This window comes from Pleurodeles waltl, chromosome 5 (assembly GCF_031143425.1).
Source record: "Pleurodeles waltl isolate 20211129_DDA chromosome 5, aPleWal1.hap1.20221129, whole genome shotgun sequence".
NCBI lineage: Eukaryota > Metazoa > Chordata > Amphibia > Caudata > Salamandridae > Pleurodeles > Pleurodeles waltl.
The window spans coordinates 514,762,664-514,783,034 of record NC_090444.1 but is presented as its reverse complement, the minus strand read 5'-3'; the positions used below and the strand labels follow the sequence as shown (position 1 = coordinate 514,783,034).

The following is a 20,371-nucleotide window of genomic DNA, read 5'->3' as shown; positions in this document are numbered from 1 at the left end:
CCAACCAGGGACATACTGTTGCACTCGACTGGGAGAAAGTCAAAGTTTGAGGCCGACCACGATGGAGCCCTGCTCACCTACACTGCGCGAGAGGCCTCGGTCAAAATTTTACCTTCAGACATAGTCATTTTTCTTGAGCTTTTTCTCTCGTTGTCGGGCAGTGCTCCTCATCGGGCAGTGCTCCTCATCAAGCCGGGCTGTGATGATGACAGCGGCTTGCTTCAGTGTGGGGTCCCGGTCAACTCCTGTAAGTCTTGTCAATGGGTAAAAGTTCCGGAGCTGCAGCGGGACGAACCTGAAATTCAGTCTGGGTTGAGGTTCGACGCCGCAGGCTTGACTTTCGTCAACGGGTCGCTCACCTTAGGGAGCTTTTTTCCAAAGTTGCTCCAAACTTCTCTAAACTTCTGGATCTTCTTCCAGAAGTATGTTTTGGGTCCTCAAAGTGTCCACAAACATGCTCCAAGGTTCCAGAAGCTCTGAGTTGCTCCTTGGAAGTTGGGTCTCCAGTTGCCAGAATGCACCTGGTCAGAATCCTAAAATGGCCACTGGACACAGGTCAGCTGGGCTATTCTTGCAGGACTTGATGCAGGGGACTCTGGTCAGCTCCTTTGTACCTGTAGCTTACAGTGAGTCCACACCTGGAGTTGCAGAAGCAAGGCAAGGTCCTTTTCTTATTGAAGCTCGAAGTGTGCAGCTGTTGCAGTCCAGGTGTGGGCCAGGGGTCCAGAATGGCAGTCCTTCTTCTTCCAGTATCTTCTTCCAGCAGAGATCTGAATTGTACGGCAGCTCTGCCATATTTATCCTTGCTCCTAGGGGTGGAAAGCAGGAGGTGCTATTGTCCAATGGGGTGCAGGCCAACACTCTCTGGGGTGACCACCTCCCGTGAAGTGTGTCAAAAATCAATCCCAGAAAGCAACATTCTTTAAAAATCAAACATGGAGGCAATCTCCCCTTGAAGGTTACACCTGGCTGTGCCCACCCACTGGTGTGGTCAAGTTTCCCTACCACACCTCCTCCAGTTCTCTCCTAATCTAATCAGTTGTCTCCTAGCTGTCAGGGGGTGCTTGATATGGGGGAGGTCCAGTTTCTGTCCCAAGTGGCTTTCCTTCCTTTGAAGACCAGTTTGGCTACTCTTTCCTAATCCTGCTCTGCCATCTGCTGTAGCAGTTCTCTGCCCCACAGATGCTTCCTTTGTGTCAGCCCAGGCCACTTCCCACCTCATTAAGGCAGCCTGGCTCAGGCTGCCAGAGGCTGACCAATCAGGAAAGGGCACCACAGGGTTGAATTTAGTAACTTTCAGAAATAGTTCTACAACTATTTCCCTGTGCTAGTTATATTAAATTCAACATTGGCAAGTTGTTGGCTTTATTATAACATTTAATTTGATACCAAACGTGCTATATTTAGCCCATCTCTATTGAAAATAAGACTTTATTATTTTAAAACAAAGTCTCCAATGTTAGCCTATTGGGTCCATTGGCTACAATGGGGGAAACACATTTGTCTGTTTTCCCCTCAGCAGGGCTTATAAAACATTTTTATAAAGACCCTGCTTATATTTACACTGCACCCACCCTGGGGGCACTTAAGGCAGACCCAGGAGTGACATATATATGAAAATAAGGTAGTTTAGGACTTATTTCCAAAGTTGAACTTGAGGTTAATTTTAACTTAAAAGCAGCCAGCGATGCAGGCCTGCCTTTAAAAGGACACTGGACACCACAGTAGTGTACCTATGGGTGTGCTATCTATACTGCGGTCCCTAAACCTACATGCCTTACCATATACTAGGTATAGGTAGGTTGTCATAGCCAATTATAATTAGATCTCATTTGCACATACCATTTTATTCAGAGCACTGGCCTGGGACTGGTTTGCAGTGCCCAGGGCAAAGTCACAGTCAGTAACCACCACTATCAGTCCAAAAGATTGGGGTTGATCAGGACAAAAAGGATAACTTTCCCACAGATACCAGTTGGTAGTAATAAACATTTAAGTGCTAAAAAAATTACTTGCACTACGAACTGTATAATGATTATTAGTGTCGCTACACAAATAGTAAGATATAACTGATGTTAAATTTAAACCTCATTATTAACATTATCTCCTTGCTCTACATTCACTAATATGCTTTGTGTCTCCCTTTCTTTCTCTCCTTATTCATTTTCTCTATTAATGATACAAGTACACTTCTTTGACTTTGATTAATATACCATATGCTCATCTGTCAGATGTCGAACATAACCGAGACATTGTGTTAACTCTTGCTATATTACACTTCTATATATTCTATGTCTATATTATGATCTGGTCAAACTTGATGCGTATGAACTTGTTTATCGTACATACACCTGCATATTTTACAGAGACAAAGATCCTGAGAAAGTTAAAAACTCTTTAAATATCCATTCTTGCTTGGAAATGTCTGAAGTGATTCTGCAGGTTATAACACTGCTTTTGCTTATGGTTGTGACAGCCATATATGAAATTCCAGCCATAATCTCTTAACTGCTCCCTGCCAGGACATCTCTTGGACCAAAGAAATTCTATTACCTATCAATCGTGATGCAGCCAACTGTGCTTGTAATGAAAATGAGTGCCTACTTCAGCTATCCACAGCCAAGCACGCTCAGTGTGCAAGGTGCTGCTGCAAGTGTCCCTGTGTCAGTGCTGGGACATAGTAGTAATGTTTTGCTAATGCCAGCTTGGACCTCAGGTCTGGCTCAACCAGAATCCAGCTGATTTTTGCTTTTTTCCAGCACTGTCTCCCATTTAAACACCATCTCACCCCACACTTATCTCATTCTCTCCTTCGCTGTGCCTCATTTTCACTGTACTGAAGAGGTTAGTGCAACAATACCAAAACAGGCAAGAGGGTTTATTGTTTCTACATTTCCCCCTTTTATGTGATTGATAAGGGTATTGAGCACGTCACTGGAAGTTAATATCAAGATTATGAATTGAAACAGAACCAAATTCCATACCCCCTGACAGAGCAACATGCACTTTATCCTAACCCTGCATACCAGCTTGGTAGTTCTCTCTATTCAGTGTCTAGTTAATATTTGTTCTCTTTATAAACATGATAAAATAAATTATTTAGGGTTCCGCTACAGGTTTCAACAGTATGATTCTTCTCTGGTTGTGGCCGATTATTTCACTTTTCACTTCACAGAATGAGATGAATTGTGTTTTTTTTTTTTGGGGGGCATAAAATGCTTAATGAACCATGTCTTTCAAGAGACCTTCAAGATTGCATTGACAGTGTATTGCCTTCTTGTATTGGTTCTGGACCCAAACTTTAACAGGCTTGTTATAACATTATTCAAAATATATATTAAAGGGGTATGAATTGTCTATTGAAAGTATGTAATTTGTTAATTTTCATGTAAGATTCAACACCATGTTTTTGTCCACAGGACAATTTATGTATGACTCCATGAGCATGGCCCAAGTACAGACCAATCGAGTAACAGCTCAAGCTCTAACTGACGGGTTGGTGGAGCTATCAAGACAGAAAACTGTGAGTACTAAAACTCTGGCTGCATTAGACCAAAGGCAAAGAAGCGTTTGGAAGCTTCCTGTGTTATTAAATCTGTTTATTCTGTGCATTACATTAATGTGGATCTTGGCCCTAGTAGAAAATACAAAACAGTACAGTTGGACCCTGGTGAATCTGGCACATTACATACTTGGAACCATTGGCACAGTCGCACAGTAGGGACCCAGAACTACCGGACACTGAAGTTCTGCAACCTTTTGACTGCGGGGAGTTTGATATCTGCTGGATATTAGGAACTCACTCACCATTTGTCATCTATGAGGTCACTAATGTTGGGCACTATCCATTCTGTAACTTTTCATATCTCTGACCTGCACAGTGTTGGACAACAGAAAACCAAGCAATATCGGCCTCTAAGGTATTGAGTTGATTTGTAATTGAAATTGCGATTGTATTTATATATCGCTAACTACCCCTGATGAGGCATTGAAGCGCTTTTCGCCGAGTAGCACGCTACCCCGGAACCCAAGAGGAATTAGTAGTGGAGTAGTATATGGAAATATGAGTACAGTATTAGTATTAATTAATTTAAGCAGAAGATATGTGAGTTTGTTAGCTTGATTGACTAGGGCAGTGGTTCCCAAACTTTTTCGATCCCCGGCTCCTTTGACCTATTGGCCGTGTTGGCCACGGCTCCCCATTATGTTACTTTTTTTTTGGCGGGTGGGGGAACGTAATCCCAGCCTTGGGAGTACTACAATTTTTAGCCTGGAAAATAATTGGGATGAAACTGATGAGGGCATAAGAGAGCTTTAGAAGAGCACCAGATGACACTACACAGGGTCAGGCTTTATTTTTAAATAGGCACTGATGAGATTAAGTAATTTGCACAGAATCAAAGGATGGTAGCTGACGCCAGGACTCCAGCCTGGTTCCCAAGTTCTAAAGTCAACAGCTCTAACTGCTAGGCCACATCTCCTCCTTTGACAAAACTGGTGAAAGGATGTAACCCATCTGGCGGCTGCTTCTGACATCTCCTTCCTGTGTTAGAATGGGTCAGTTATTATTTTTCCGTTTTTCTTGGATAGTCTCTTTTCTTCTCAGACACCTTCATACATTATGTCTTTCTGGTATCTGTCTTGCTTTGTCAGTGCCAGGGAAATGAACTCTGGTTTCATTATTCCCACATTCAGATTTGTCACAGAGGCTGGGCGCTCTGGAGTCTCATGTCTGTCTCTATTTACCTGTACCTACACTATTTACAGTTTGTCTTCTTTATTCTCTCGTTCTGGTTGCTGAAAATCATTTATTGGAAACTATTTTTGTTCTTTTGTCATAGGGATATTATTAATGGTACTTTGGCGCCCTCCGCTGGTCACAATAATTAATGCAGGGTGTTTTGTTTCCAATACCACAATGAAAAGCTACCAATTCAAAGCACCTCCGAGTGGTTTCCAGACTGTGTGCGGCGCCCCTGGCTAGTTTTGACGGCGTACCAGGGAGCCGCGGCGCACAGATTGGGAACCACTGGACTAGGGTAATGGAGTTATGGAGGAGGGAAGAATCCAGGACTGTTAATTGGGACTTTATAGTAATAGGAGGAGGCTTCGGATGAGTAAAGGAGAGATGGAGGAGAGAAGAGTCTGTGGAAAGGGGTTAGGGAGATCAAAGTAGTAGAAGGGGTTTTGAATGAGCCAAAGGTGAGATAAATAAGGTAGAATTTAGTAGGGTTGCTTGGGAGATCATAGTAATAAACTGAGGTTTGGGGTGAGCTAGATGCGGTAGAGGAGGGAAGAGCTTAGACAGGGTTATTTTGGGGATCAAAGTAGAATGGGTTTGGGATGAGTCAGAGTGGGTATGGAGGAGAGATTGATAGAGACATAGAGTGATGGAGGGGACAGGCTAAAGCTTACAAGCGAGTCAATTTTATTAATTTATTATTTATTTATTTAATTTATTTCCTTAAACATATTTATTTTATTTTATTTGTATTTCTTTTTTCTCTAGTACAGTAGGACTAGAGTAATAAATAAATAGATATGCAAATACATATTAAGGGAATCTATGTGTAAGGATTTTAATAATAGGCAAAATAATATGAGAAGTAAAGTTGTATTATATAAACACAGACTTTCAAGATTTGTAATATTTGATGTTAATAAGCGTACTTTTCTAACATTCATTTATCTTTCCTCAATTTTTCAATAGCGAAGTGCTTGCTGTTAAATAACTAAGATAGCAGTTGCTCATTGTGATATAAAAAAGAAAGCAGGGATTCCTAAGTATCTAATATGACAACTTATTTGATCAGGTCCAGCTACTTTTAATACTTATTTGTCCCTTCTGGCAGTTAACACTGAACAGGTGTTCTGTTCACTTGGAAAGTTGCTCTGTGTTCACAGACAGAAGTCAGAAGTCAGTTTTTCCTAGAACTAATTTTCCTTCTGACTGCAGAGTTCCAGGACTTTGTAAAGTGAACTGTGTGACCTGCTGCTTAGAATGTATAATAAAAGGATATAGGGTGTCAGTTTTTTCCTAAAACACAACATTTAAATGACTAAGTCAACTGTGCAAAAATTTCAATATATATTTCAGTAGTTGTGAATGCCCTTTTTTAAATTTCTGTGTGATGGAAACATATTTTAATAGGATGAAAACAAATCAGAATACTTTTCTTGTTGATGTGCAAAGGATATGTTTTCTGAAATCCAATTTCCACAGATTGTTATTACATTATATAGTTTTATCAGTAAAGCTGCAAGTTAGTGGAGAGAGTTTTGGACATTTCTTGGAAAGTTACTGTGTGGGTGACAATGTTACCACATCATGGTTTAGTAATATAGTTATTAAAATTGAGTGTTTAAACAAAGGAGAAACACTCCTGCCCTGATGACAATGTTGTTAATAAACTAAAAGAAGTCCTAGGTTATGTGGGCTAGACCTCATGTGTATGTGGGCTAGATTCCTGTGATGCATGCAGCAAACTTTAGTCTACTTAATCAAACAAAAGAGTTTTTTTGTACTGAAGAAATGCTGAGCTCACATATTATAAGGTGCAATCATATGTGAGAATTAAGAAAAAAGTGACTCTGTAAACTATTTGCCTGGGATCACACAATTTGAGAACCGTTTCTGGGTCAAGTACATTACAGTTAGGCCAAGTAGATTTTTTAAGCTACTTGACCTGCAGGTCTAGTAAAAGTTTTATGATTTTTCGAGCCCTGCACATATATACACATACAGACATGCACACACACACACATACACACGTATATACATTTAACCATGAGTAAATATACATGTGTTAAACAGGCTTAAAGAGTATGTGTATACTTTATTATTATGAAATAGCAACTATACATATTTTTTAAAGAACTATACATATCTAAAATATACACATAATCAGATTATAAATATATATCAACACAGGCATTTGCAGTCCATTGTTGTTTGGGTGTGGTGGTTATGAAGGAAAGAGCCAACTCTTGAGTAGTCTTCTGAAGACAAGATAGTTATCCGTGGATCTTATACTTAGGGGTAATGAATTCCATAGTTTGGCTACTAGAACAAAGAAGGATGTACCACCTATTGTCTTTTTCTTGTATGGTTGTGTTTTAAGGCGGGATGCCAGTCACGAGTGGAGGTTTCTTTGTTTAATGTATTTGGTGATTTTGTTTCTGATGAAAAGCAGTTCTCTTCAATGTATAGCTTTGTGGGTGATACAAAGCAGCTAGAAGGTGGATCTTCTGGGAAACGGTAACCAGTGTAGTGCTCTCAAGACTGGGGAGATGTGGGCTTTTGGCTTTACATGTAAATAGTAGCCTGGCAGCCGAGTTCTGAATATGTTGTAGGTTTTTTCATAACAGATAGAGATGATCCGTGGTAGAGGGCATTGGCATAATCCAGTTTAGATAGTTGCCTTCACCTTGTGTGGAAATCCGAGGTGGGGGAAGATATGTTGCAGAGTCTTCAAGGTGATGAAGGTTGATTGTGCTAATTTGTGTACTTGGGCATTCATTATTAACTTGGAGTCCATGGTAATTCCAAGGCTTTAACTTCTTAGATACTTGAGGAGGTGGTCCCAGATCGTCAGGCCAGGCGCACAGTGGGTCATAATTTTTCCAGTTGCCACACAGGCTTGACAATTGGGGCTGGACTGTTCCCATGGGGAACAGGGTCAAGACTGATTTGCATATGGTTAGATCCAAACTGGAATGGCATTGCAAGCAAAAAACCAGATGGATTAAACCAATATCTGTGACTGGGGTGAATGTTTGATTTGTTCTGCATTCCGTCCATCATCTGTTGTTTTTGCATTTGTCATCCCAAAGAGGAAAGGGTATGCCCAGATGTGGGTCCCGTGTTTGCTATGCCACCAGATTCAAGCTAGCCTGGCTGATGAAGGGTGATACCCTGAAACCGGTCCCAGGATGCTTGTTTCTGGTCCAGGGAGAGCCTGGCCTGGCAGATTGGGCTGGACTGTTTCCATGGGGAACAGTGTCAAGACTGATTTGTCTATGGCTGGATCCAAACTGGAATGGCATGGCAAGCAAAAAACCTGATGGATTAAACCCAGATCTGTGACTGGGGTGAATGTTTGATTTGTTCTGCATTCCGTCCCTCATCTGTTCGGGCCTACACTGCCAGGTAGGGGCCTGGAGGGTGCACACATCACCCATGTGGAGTGGTCCACTCTGCTACCACTGTAGCTGCCTTACCCCTTGTCCATGGCCTAGTGCATCATAAGGTGCCCTCCCTCTGCACTGCCACAGGTCCTTGTTGCACCCTATTACAAGCCATAACTACCCCTTTACTGTGGCTTTGTTGCATCCTGCTACAGGACTACATGTGATTTGCACCCGAACTGGATGAGACCCTCTGGTCCACAGGAGAGGTTTTGGTTCTGCCTGAATAAATTACAGAATTGGAGACATTGAGGGTGGGGGCTGTGGTATGGTCACACCATGACCCTATTGAAACTCTTCTATTTACGTCTTTGTATTTGTCACGACCCTTCCCCCCAGACACACCCAACAGTGCCACCGACAACACTTCAATTCTTCCTTCATGGGTTTCCTCTCTCTGAAGAAGCCCCCTTGCGGGCCAGCCTTTGTTCCAACAAACAAGGCTTCCTGGATGCCTCGTAGGTAGCGCATTAGCGACAACTACCTCACACTAAACAGCAGCTTACAGTGTGTTTTACTGTGCTGACCTCTCCTGTACTTCTGTTGCCTGCCTCCTACAGCGGGGAGACTGCAGGGACCGCTGACTTCAGTGTCCATATGGGGTCATGGCAAATTGGTGTTGTGGCCTCAGCTGCCTTTATTGCTCCATGGAACATTCCTGGCATCCTCGGTACTCAAGTCGGCGACTTCCAACTTCACCCAGAGCACATCGTCCTGGCACTCTCATTGAGCCTATTCAGGCTGCCATTGCCTGCACTAGAATTTGACCCCCCCCCCTTCCTGCTGCACTGTAAAGACTCCTCAATCAGACCCCACTTTTGCAATTCCTGACATCCTCCAACAAGACTCGTCTGCTGTATCCCTGCAACCCCCACAGGACCTATTGGATCAAATTCTGGCTGTCATTGAAAAAAAACTCTCACAAATCAATGGAGATGGCCGTGGGGTCCTTAATCACAGAACTAACCCTTCTCAGGGATGAACATCGTAAACTCAAAGATTGAGTTGCTGATGGGGAACAGGCTCCAGCTTTACTCTAACCTCAAACTCCTTTCAGTGCCATTAGCGACCTCCAGGATCAGGTCCGCACGCTCCCGCAGGAGCAAAGTCCGCATAATTGGCCTGCCAGAGGGGGTGGAGGGGAAAGACCCTCTACAGTTCCTGGACACTTGGTTCCGTTCCTTTATCCTTACCTCGGACCTTACTGCCGCCTTCTTACTGGAGCGGGATGATCATGTTTCGGTACAGCATGCCTCCCAAAGCCCCCCGGGGGCCCTACCTCGGCCCATGCTGGCAAAGCTCCTCCACTACCAGGACCTTGATGCCCTCCTATGTGCGGCCTGTCTCAAAGGCCTCCTCTTATTAGAGGATAAACATGTGATATTCTCAGATTACTCGATTGCGGTACACTGCTAGTGTACCACGTTTCTCAAAGCCAGGAGGTATCTAGCAGTAGTACTAGCGTTCAGTACTCCCTGCTATACCCTGCTAGACTCAAAATCATACATCAGGGTGAGACGCATTTCTTTACTGACCCCAAAGAGACATGGGAATGGTTGGACAGACACTTTGACACTTTCCTGCCATGTCCCAATGCCAGCACCTCTAAACCAGCCAGACGAAAATGAAAGTGGGGTGGCCACTCGCAGGGAGACCCTCCTCCTCATATGCCAAAATCTCACTTGCTTACAACCCCAGATTTGGAGCAAATAAATGAGAACCAGTGACAAGCTTTAGTGGCTGCCGCACATTTAATATTGGCCCCCAATTTCCTTCACAGATGGGGACTCGTCACAGGTCTCCACTCAACCCTCCCCTTCTGTCCCGTTGGTGACACCTCAGACTGATGAAACAATAATCTAACATTTCTGTCTCTGTTTGTTGAATGAATGTTATTACCTATGTGGCCTTGTTGCGTCATAGTTACTACCATGCTCCATCAATTTCACAGCGCTTCCTACCACTTGCGTGGTGTTATGGTGCAGTTTCACTTTCCATATCCGCCCACAGCTGCACTACTGGGCTCTACTGGGCTCATCTGCACTACTGGGCTCCGCTGAATTAACTTAATGTTTTTAGGGTGGCCTGTTACACCTGCTCATATTCCACACCATGTCCGCCCCACTCTGCATACGGTTTGTTTCCACCAGTTCCCAGTTTATTAATAGTTACCCATCCCTCCCTTATCCTACATTGTTCCCGACTAAGCAACACGGAGGCACATGGAAACACTCGTGCGACATCACCCATAAAGGAACGTGGCCAAGGGGGTACATCGAAGCATGTCACAACCCAATGCTGCCTCCCTACCATCATGTCTTACCATTCCTATAATGGCACCTGAAATGTCCACTAGATTCCTCACCCTTTAATGTCAAAGGTATGCATACTGCCCTGACCCCAAAAACGATGGCAAGGTTCCATTTATACCACCACGTAATCTGCATTCGTCAGGGGAACATTAATGAGTCCATCCTGGGACTCCCTTTCAGGTGCTCAACACTATAATTAATGGGGGTGGGTGCTATGTCTTTCTAGAGGGCCACCTTAACGGCCTCTCAGTTTTATTCTGGAGCATATATGCACCCACCACTGACCAGGACACTTTCTGGATGACGCTCTATGGTATTCTATCCCAAAAGACCCATCTCCCATGGAGGAATTATAGCTGTGTCCTCGATATCCAACTAGACCAATCCCACGCATCCCTTCCGCGCTCCCCTTCTTCCCTCCAGACAAGCAGGTTTGGATATGGTATTGGGCGCTAATAGATGCCTGGAGAGTCCTTCACTCTACAACTCGGGTTGATCCCTTCTGCTCCCCGCCTCATGAATTTTACATTTGACTAGATCACATACTATGCTCCCATGCACTTGCTCCCTCCTTACAAACTGCAGGCAATCTAGGTCAAGTTGTTTCCTATCACAACGCCCACATTGTTGATTTACATTGGGGAGCCCCTCACCCCAACCCCTACTTGCCATTTGCCTTGTGAATGTTTGGAGGATCCAGCCTTCCAGAACTCCCAGACCTCCCACATTCTTAATTTCTTTACTGAACACGACTGTACCACCTCTAATAAACTCCTTGAGTGGGACGAATTCAAGGTTGCCACCCATGGTATTTGCCTGCAGGGGATTGTTGGGTTCCTTTGTACGCTGGACTGGGAGATCAGGGAGGCTGAGCAGCACCTGCCCCTATTGGAGCAACAAGTTTAGCAGGACTCTTCCCACCTTCCTGCATTGGAGGACGGTAACCACCAGCATGGTTCTCTCTTTTAGTGCTTACGCTGCTTCAACTTTACTGCCTATGCAGCCTAAACTCATATGGAGGGCAATAAATGGGGAGACCTCCTGCTTGGCTGATTTGCCACGAGCAAAGGGAGATGCCCATCCTTATGTGATCTCTATCCTTTCTTGGTGTGTCTGGTGCTGGACCTGGGGAAGGCCTTCGACTCCCTGGATTGGTCTTATCTCTTATGTGTCCTTAGGCAAATGGGCATAGGCCCTTGACTATTTACCTACATACAACTCTTGCATGTAAAACAGCTCTCGCGGGTACTAGTGGGCCACCTCATATTGGAGGTGTTCTCAATAGAATGCAGTGCACAGCATGAGTTTCCCTTTTCGCCATTACTTTTTGGATTGGCCATGGAACCTTTGGCAATCCTGCTGTGCATAGATGGCGAACATTGGGTATTCCCCTTATGGACAGGACGCATACTGTGTCACTCGATGCAGATGACCTCCTCCTGTTCCTCCGGGATGCTCGGGCGTATACTACTCCAATCCACACCACACTACAGTTGTTCGCCAAGGGGTCCAGATTCCGGGTCAACTGAGGCAAATCCTCCATCTACCCACTACATGATGCCCTGCCCAATGTGAAATCGTAGTAGGTGGCGCCCCCCTTGCTTGGCAAGATACGCCCGGTGTTGGCCTCGCTCAAATCCCTAGGATCCTTTTGGATAAAACTACCATTAGCCACCACAGGATGGATTGCATTATCAAAGATGGTTATCCTGCATCGCTTTCTGTATTATTTTACTAATCTCCCTGTGATTCCATCCTAGGCTTTTAAAAATATTTTTTTTAGAGATCTTGATTCCTTGCTAATTGAATTAATTTGGGGAAGGCGGTGCTGCAGTATTGCCCTACGGAAGCTGCAGTTACCTCCTGATGAGGATGGGGTAGGTACTCCCTCTTTTGAACTGTATTTCCTGGCAGCTCAGCTACAGTGGGTATTCAGGTGGATAGCTGGTCAAAACCTCAGTGAAAGCTGTCCTCATTCCCCCTGACTCACTCTCACCATTATCAGGTGCCTCCTCCTCCTGGGACTGCTACCATGCTACCCAGCCTCATATTTCTACTGTGATATTACGTATCTGGCAGAATTGTTCACTCAACACGGCTGGTGATCTGTTTTCAGATTGTCATCTTCTTCCTTTTCCTCAGCTTCAGGTGGATTTTTAACTCCCCAGTGCCAATTCCTCACTTGTTGCCAACTTCACAATACTAGTGAGAGGCTGTGGAGAACTAGGGATGAGGAACCCCCCTCACTCCTACTATGTTACTGTGTTACAAACCATGCTTACCTTGAGTGATGGTCGATGCTTGATCACTTGACTCTATAATATATTTAACCCCGGCACAACAAAAATACAAAAGAAAGCACATTGGTGGAAATGGATAGTAAGATGACCATTCAAGACAATATCCCCAATGGTGACCATCAAAACGGACGCATCCCACAAGGTTTGGGGAGCAGACACAGACAACCTGAAGGTCCGGGGACAATGGAACAACACAGGTGTGGAAACACATGAACTACCTGGAAATGAAAACTGTCTCCCTAGCCCTCAAGGCATTCTAAACACACATTACAGGACAAACTGTACTAATACAGAGACAACACAACAACAGTGTTCTACCTCAGCAAACAAGGTGTAACAAAGTCATTCACCCTGAGTAAACTAGCCCAGGAGATATGGCAATGGGCATTACCACATAAGATCACACTGCAAACAGTCTACCTATCAGGAACAGAAAACACAAAGGTGGACAAACTAGGCAGACAAGAAAGCAGCTCTCATTAATGGGTACTAAAGCAACAGACGGGGGAGAAAATATTCAATGCATGGGGAAAACCAGAAATAAATTTCTTCTCAACAGCAAAGAATGCAAAGTGCCAATGCTTCGCCTCCAGGTTTCAACACCAATCAGAAGGGAATGCCCTATAAATAGACTGGTCAGGGAGATTTGCCTGCATTGTATTTCCAATACCCTAACACCGGAGGTGCTGGAAAAGGCCAGGAAACCAGAGATACATTTCATCCTCATTGAACCACAATGGACCAGACAAACTTGGTACTGGGACCTACTAGAGATATCCAGGGGACAAAGGATGACAATAAAAGTAGAATGTGATCTGCTAACACTACAGTAGGGGAGGATGTGCCGTCTGGAGCCAGCAACACTCAGCATAGCAGCCTGGCTCCTGAATACTTAGAATTTAGACATCCCAAACTTCTGCCTAGAACAATGGAAATCCTTAAGGAAGCAGGAAGGGCTATTATGCGAAAATGCTACGCAGAAAAATGGGGAAAATACATCAACTGGTGCTCTAAGAGCAATATTATGAGACAAGTACAAAAAAAGGAATGGTGCTAACATACCTCACTCATCTGTTAGGTACTTGGCTAACCTATTTATCTCTAAAGGTACATCTGGCAGCTATAGTAGTCTACACCAGGGTCACTTCAGGTAACAGCTTGTTCACATCCCCAGTTATAAAGAGATTCTTAGAAGGAGCAAAATGAATTGCTCCACCTAGAATAGTTCTAGCACCATTATGGAACCTAAATACAATGCTAACGCAGTTAATTACAAAGCCATTGGAACCTATGCACAAAACATATTTAAAATCATTAACACTCAATACAGTGTTCCTAAGCGCAATCACATTGCTACGCAGAGTAAGCGAATTGCAAGCAATAATAAAACCATGAACCATACCAGCAAATGCACAAAGACAATGTGGTACTTAGAACTAACCCACACTTTATTCCAGTTTCATGGAACCAAAGACACAGAAAGAAAAAGCCCTTCACATTTTGGGTGTAAGGAGTTTTTCAAAGTAAATCATTTGCTTGTCTCATTTGTTAAAGCAAACAAGAGCTCCCAGAGGGAACAATTGCAAGATGGATTGTGAAGAGAATACAGACTTGCTATTTTAGGGCTAAAGTAACTGCCTGCACGCCCAAGAGTCCAGTCAAAATGGAAAAAGGGCACAACACTGGCGTTCTTGTACCAATGAAGGCAGTCTGTGCAGTAGCAATATGGGCATCACCAAACGCTTTCTCTAAACATGATTGTGTGGATATCCAAATGAACAAAGAAGAACAGTAGGGACAAAAGTTCTGCAGCTCCTGTTTGCTAACACTTCCACATTTCATCCTAGCCATCCCGCTGGAGAGGATACCTCTACATAATCTAATGCACAGCATGAGAATCCAGAAAAGGATTTATGCTGCAAAACGAAATGGCTACTTACTATTTCGTTTTGTAGCAGGAATCATTTCCTGGATTCACATGCTGTGCATTAGGTATGTAGAGATATCCGCTCCTTTGGGATGGTTAAATGCCAGTAGGAGTAGTTTTGCTGCTTGAAGAATACTCCAGTAGGAGTAGTTTTGCTGCTTGAAGAGTTTTCTGGATTCACATGTGACCCACCCATCTCCTCAGAAATGGGGGATGTTGCAATCAGGTGGGAAAGATAACAATAAGAAGGAGGTATACCCAAGAAGAAAAATAATTTGAATATGGTGACTATGCACAGGAACATCTGTGGTGCCGTCTGACATCACACAAGGAGGTAGACATTCCACCAAATAGAGGTCGACTATGCCCATGACAAAAAAAAAAGGAAAGAGAAAAAAAACACAATATCGAACCCAACCACTTCCGAAACAGAAAGTGCAATAATGCAAAGCATGGTAATCCTGACAACTCTTGGGGCTGCAAAACTACTCCTACTGATAAGCAACAATTTCTTTTCTTTCTTTTTGTTTTTTTAGCAACAGGTTTTAGAGGGCTCTAACTCTGAGGGCCTCCTCAAATTAGTAATTAATATTGTTTAGGGTTATCCTTCTGGTGTTCCGTGAGAGGCGACACCAATTGGTTTCACCAACATGAAGCTTCCAGAAAGTAGCCCTTCCGTTTAACTCCTTCTGCAAAAGCCCTAGCTGTTGGCGGAATAATTATATTTGGGGGTGGAGGCTGAAGGTAGATGCCTACTGAACTCCCCAAGCAAATTATGTCCATAGACTTAGGGTAGACAGTGACTCCTTTATGTTTATTGTCTTTTGTGCTTGGGATGTTCATGAATATAATGGCCATAACTTTTGCTCTAACGTATTGTTATCATCAAACAGTGTGCTAACTATAAATAGTTCATGAACAGAACTGATGCTCCTTTTGTTAGGGCTACTAATAGTTGTTTGTAGACTTTTGTATTGTAAGAATGATGTCTGCAAGTTAAAGGATGACTACTGCTCACAGACAGCCCTATTCCCACCTCTTCTTCTGTGGTTGTTTATTTCCAGGACTATCTTTAAGAAATACACATGGGTTCCCACCAGAACCTTTCCTGGAACATGTACATTTTACACAGATTATGAGAGACCAGGGAGAAACCTTTTTTGCCTTTGGGCTTAGAAGCATTTCTGGGGATCAGACAGTGTGGTCTTCCTCTTGTTATCATTAAGGTTGGTTTTCCTTGAGTGTGGAGACATTGAAGAAGAGAGTTTCGGACCTCCATTGTGCCTAATCAAAACGTTAACCTTAACTATTGCCAGTAATCATACTTTCTGAATATCAATACACTGTCCTATTATTTTGCTGATTGAGAGAGAGGCTGTCAGTTGATTGTTATTCACATAGAGTAAACATTGCTATCTGATAGAGAATTCTAGCTGAAAATTCCATGCCTTAGAATTTCCCCAGGCATCAGACTGGATCCAGATGATTTTTTGTGAGCAGTACCCCTGCAAGCCGGTAGGTGGCGTCATTCGACTTCACGTGCGTCGTCTGCATCGTCCGCATTGGCAGTGACGTCTGCAGCACCTTTATAGGTACCACTTAGGCACACTGAAGCCAGTTCCTTTCTTTCTGCGCTAGCCAACTCAGATTTTTTTTGACTGAACTTATTCGATGTTTTGTTGACTTCTTTTTGAGGTTTTTGAAGTCTGGCTTCAAGCCCTGCAGTGCTTTTTATCGACTGTTGTCACTGACGGACCCGAATCATGTTTGTCTTTGGTGCCTTGAGCTCATCCACAACCCCAAGTTGTGTTTCGACTGCTGCGCCATGAACCCAAAGGCCTTGAGGGAGAAATACCTCCAAGCTCCTAGTGGGTTGGCGTGTGACGCCATGAAGTTCGAGGTCCTGGTCAAGAGGAAGTTTCCGGGAGCAGTTGCGGAGTCCGAGATGTTTGTCAAACTCCAAGTCGTCGGGCCACTCAGGTAAGTCCCGCCACAAGAAGAAGAAGTCAGAGTTCTTCGACTTCTCCGCGTCCGTCGGTCGATGAGACACAAGAGCGTCAACATTCGAGGCCTGGCTCCACGGTAGAGCCTGCATTTGGGTTGACTCTGCACCTCCCTGATTTTTGGGGAGCCGGAGCGATTTCGTCTTACTAAAATAATTCCATGCACCCTATATTTGGGCGGGCCGACCCCTCGGTTGCACCTTCGGGCCCCAATGGGATGAGGAGAGGCTCCTCCTGATTAAGTGTCACCGGCTCTTACCCTGGCTCCATTTGGGCCCGAGAATCCCTTACTGGATACTGATCGGCACTGGTCGTACCACCTCAGCCTTCCCCGGCGCCAGTTCTGACACCAGTGCTTCTGGCACTGCTGGCCCCATTCTGATTCCTGACATGGAGTCAGTGGTGTTTCACTCGACACCATTGCCATCTGGAGCTACGCCTTCTAGGCCAGAGCCTCAGCCATATTCCTATGGGTTATATGACTAAGCGAGGAATCGGATGGGTCGATGGACCCTGAAGAATACCAGTCATATGAAGACCCTAACTTGGACTGGTGTGAGTAACTGGGTGAAGCCAGTGGACTTGATACTTCTCCAGGGACTGGTATACTTTTTCCCCCTACTGTGGCTACAGAGGAGGGACCGTCTTTTACAATGGTGGTATGGAGGGCGGCTGAGGTCCTTGACTTTCAGTTGCCCTCGGTGGCATTCGAGAGTAATATCTTGACAGAGATACTGCAACCAGTAGGGTCCCCCTCAAAACCCTTTTAACAAAAGCCTTCGCTGAAGTCTGTCAGGGGTCATGGTGCAAACCCAGCATAGGGTCTCCTGTGAACAGGAAGATTGCCCGTTGCCACTGCTTTGCTCCAGGGGACCCAGACTTCCTCAACAACACCGTACCCCAGAAAGCTTGGTGGTCCAGGCCTCTATGTCCCATGTAAATCCTGGTGTACTCCTTACTGGACCCCTAGACTGGGAATCCAGGAGGCTGGGCACTTTAGCGAAGAAGATGCTTTGTTCCACCAGCCTGGCGTTGTGGTCCGTGAACACCGGAAGGCTTTTGGGCTGCTACTCTGCTGTCATGCTCTGTGGAACAAGATTGCGCAGCTGCTGCCAACTGTTCTTGAGGAGTCCTAGCCATGCTGTCTCAGGCTATCATCGACTGAAGAGATGAAATATAGTTCACTATACGCTGTGGACTTGACACCACCGATTCATTGGGCAGAACGGTTTCATTGTTTGTGGTCATGAGGCGCTATGCCTGATTGAGGACTACTGACTTTCCAGGGAATGGCCAATCCTCTCTGATGGACATGCCCTTTGATGGCTCCGTCTCTTCAGAGACAAGGCAGATTTGGCACTGGAGCGCTTTAAGGACAGTCTGGTACAGCCAGGTCCTTGGGCCTTTCCAAGGCCCCATGTCACCCACAATCTGCCTTTCACTCTGTTCTTGGCTACGGAAGGGGCTTCCAGCTGTACAGTACCCTCCCAGCTACCACACTGTGCGCAGAGAGTGTGGTACCCACCGACCTTGTGGGTCAGGCAGTCAGTAGTCTGGCCAGTCCACCATGCCCCCGGCAGCTGCAACCTCCACACCCTTCTAATATGCCCTCATACTGTCAAGGGCATCCAGTTGGCGGCAGGATTCACCATCACCTGTTCCACTGGAAATCCATAACCTCGGACAGGTGGTTTTTGCAGATCGACCAAAGGGGCTCCTCCCTTCCCTTTGTGACTACTACTCTCCCCCACCACCATCATACGACAGGCTGACGGAGGGTCCTCTATCCCTTCTCTGCCAGGAAGTCATGGCTGTCTTAGCCAAAGGAGCCATAAAGACGGTGCCAGCGCCAGAAGTGCATTGTGGCTGCTATTCCAGCTACTTGCTGGTGTTGAAAACGGATGGAGGCCTTCGTCCTAATCTAGACCTACGGTCCCTCAACTGTTTCCTCAAGAAGGAGAAGTACAAAATGCTCACGTTAGCCCAGGTCCTGGAACCAGGAGACTGGATGGTAGCGTTGGACTTGCAAGGCACATAATTTCAAATTCACGTCTTGCAATCCCACAGGCGTTACTTGTGATTCACGGTCAGCCAAGAGCATTTTGAGATCACAGTGCTCTGTTTTGGCCTTACCAGCGCCCCTTGAGTGTTCACCAAGGTGATAGTCTTGCCCAATTTCGATGACTGGCTGTGGAAAGCGGGCTTGCCCCAGGCTTTCGTCTCCCACCTCCAGACTACGGCAGACCTCCTGCACTGGGGTTCACTACCAACATGCCAAAGTCACAACTGATTCCCTCTCAGGCGCTCCCTTTCATCAGAGTTGTTCTGGACACAGTGAAGTTTTTGGCCTGTCCTTCCGAGTGGCGAGTCCAGAATATCCAGGCAATGATACTGATATTTCCTCCACTATTGTGGATTTTGGTGAGACAGACCTTGAGGATGTTGGGACTCATGGCCTCCTGCATCCTGCTGGTAACACATGCAGGTTGGCATAAGTGGGTTCTGCAGTTTGAAGTTGCAATGGGCACAGCACCAGGGGAATCTCTTTGACATGGTCCAGATCTTGGAGGGAACTGCAAAAGATCTGCAGTGGTGGTTAACAAATTTCAATTCAGTCAGCGGCAGACCCCTCTTCCTTCCCCAACCAGATCTCACAGTAGTGACAGAAGCATAACTCCTGTGATGGACGGCCATCTGGGAGAGGTGGAGATCAGAGGACCCTGTTCTCTGGCAGAATCTGGACTCCACATCAATCTTTTGGAGCTCCTTGCGATCCGTTTGGCATTAAAAGCCGTTCTACCCTTCATCAGGGGAAGGCTAGTGCAGGTGTTCATTGACAACACCACCACAATGTGGTACTGCAACAAACAGCGAGGGGTGGGGTTGTGTACCCTTTGTCAAGAGGCCCTCCGTCTCTGGACATGGCTGGAACATCAGGGCATATCTGTGGTGGTTCAACATCTGGCACTTTGTCTGAATACCAGAGTTGATGAACTCAGCTGAAGATGCCGGGCCAATTATGAATGGTGTCTCCAAGTGGAGGTGGCGCAAGTTCTCCTTTAGCAGTGAGGGAGTTTTGTTGACATCTGTTCGCCTCTGCTGAGAACGTGAAATGCCAGCAGGTTTGCATCTAGGAGTGGCCGCTCGTGCTCAGAGATGCTTTTCGTCTCAAGTGGAGTGCAGGCCTCCTATAAACCTTTCTTGGCCATGTAGGAAAGTACACTCTTTTTGGTATGGCTACCCCCACTTTTTGCCTGCTGTCAGTGTGTTTTGACTGTGTTCACTGGGATCCTGCTAACCAGGAACCCAGTGACAGTGCTCTCTTCCCTTAAATTTGGTTATTCCTGACTTTGTACACCCCACCATTGGCAACTTGGTGCCCCCATGTAAGTGCCTAGTATATGGTACCTAGGTATGCAGGGAATTGGGATACCAGAGGTTCCCCATGGGCTGCAGCATGTATTATGCCACCCATGGGAGCCCATGCAAAATGTGTCTGCAGGCCTGCCATTGCAGTCTGCATGAAAAGGTGCATGCACCCTTTCACTACAGGTCAGTGTAAGTCACCCCTATGGCAGGCCCTCCAAGCCCAAGTACCTGTGTGTGAGGGCACCCCTGCATGAGCAGCTATATTTTCCTGGA

At 45.3% G+C, this 20,371-nt stretch overlaps 1 protein-coding gene across 1 annotated transcript in view; it reads left to right on the top strand.

Moving 5' to 3' along the window:
- Window positions 1-20,371, top strand: part of ECT2L (epithelial cell transforming 2 like) — a 502,849-nt gene that overhangs the window by 279,736 nt on the left and 202,742 nt on the right. Inside the window, exon 13 of the mRNA XM_069234316.1 lies at window positions 3,420-3,523. Within this exon, the coding sequence (XP_069090417.1) occupies window positions 3,420-3,523 (104 nt within the window). The remainder of the gene's footprint in view (window positions 1-3,419; window positions 3,524-20,371) is intronic.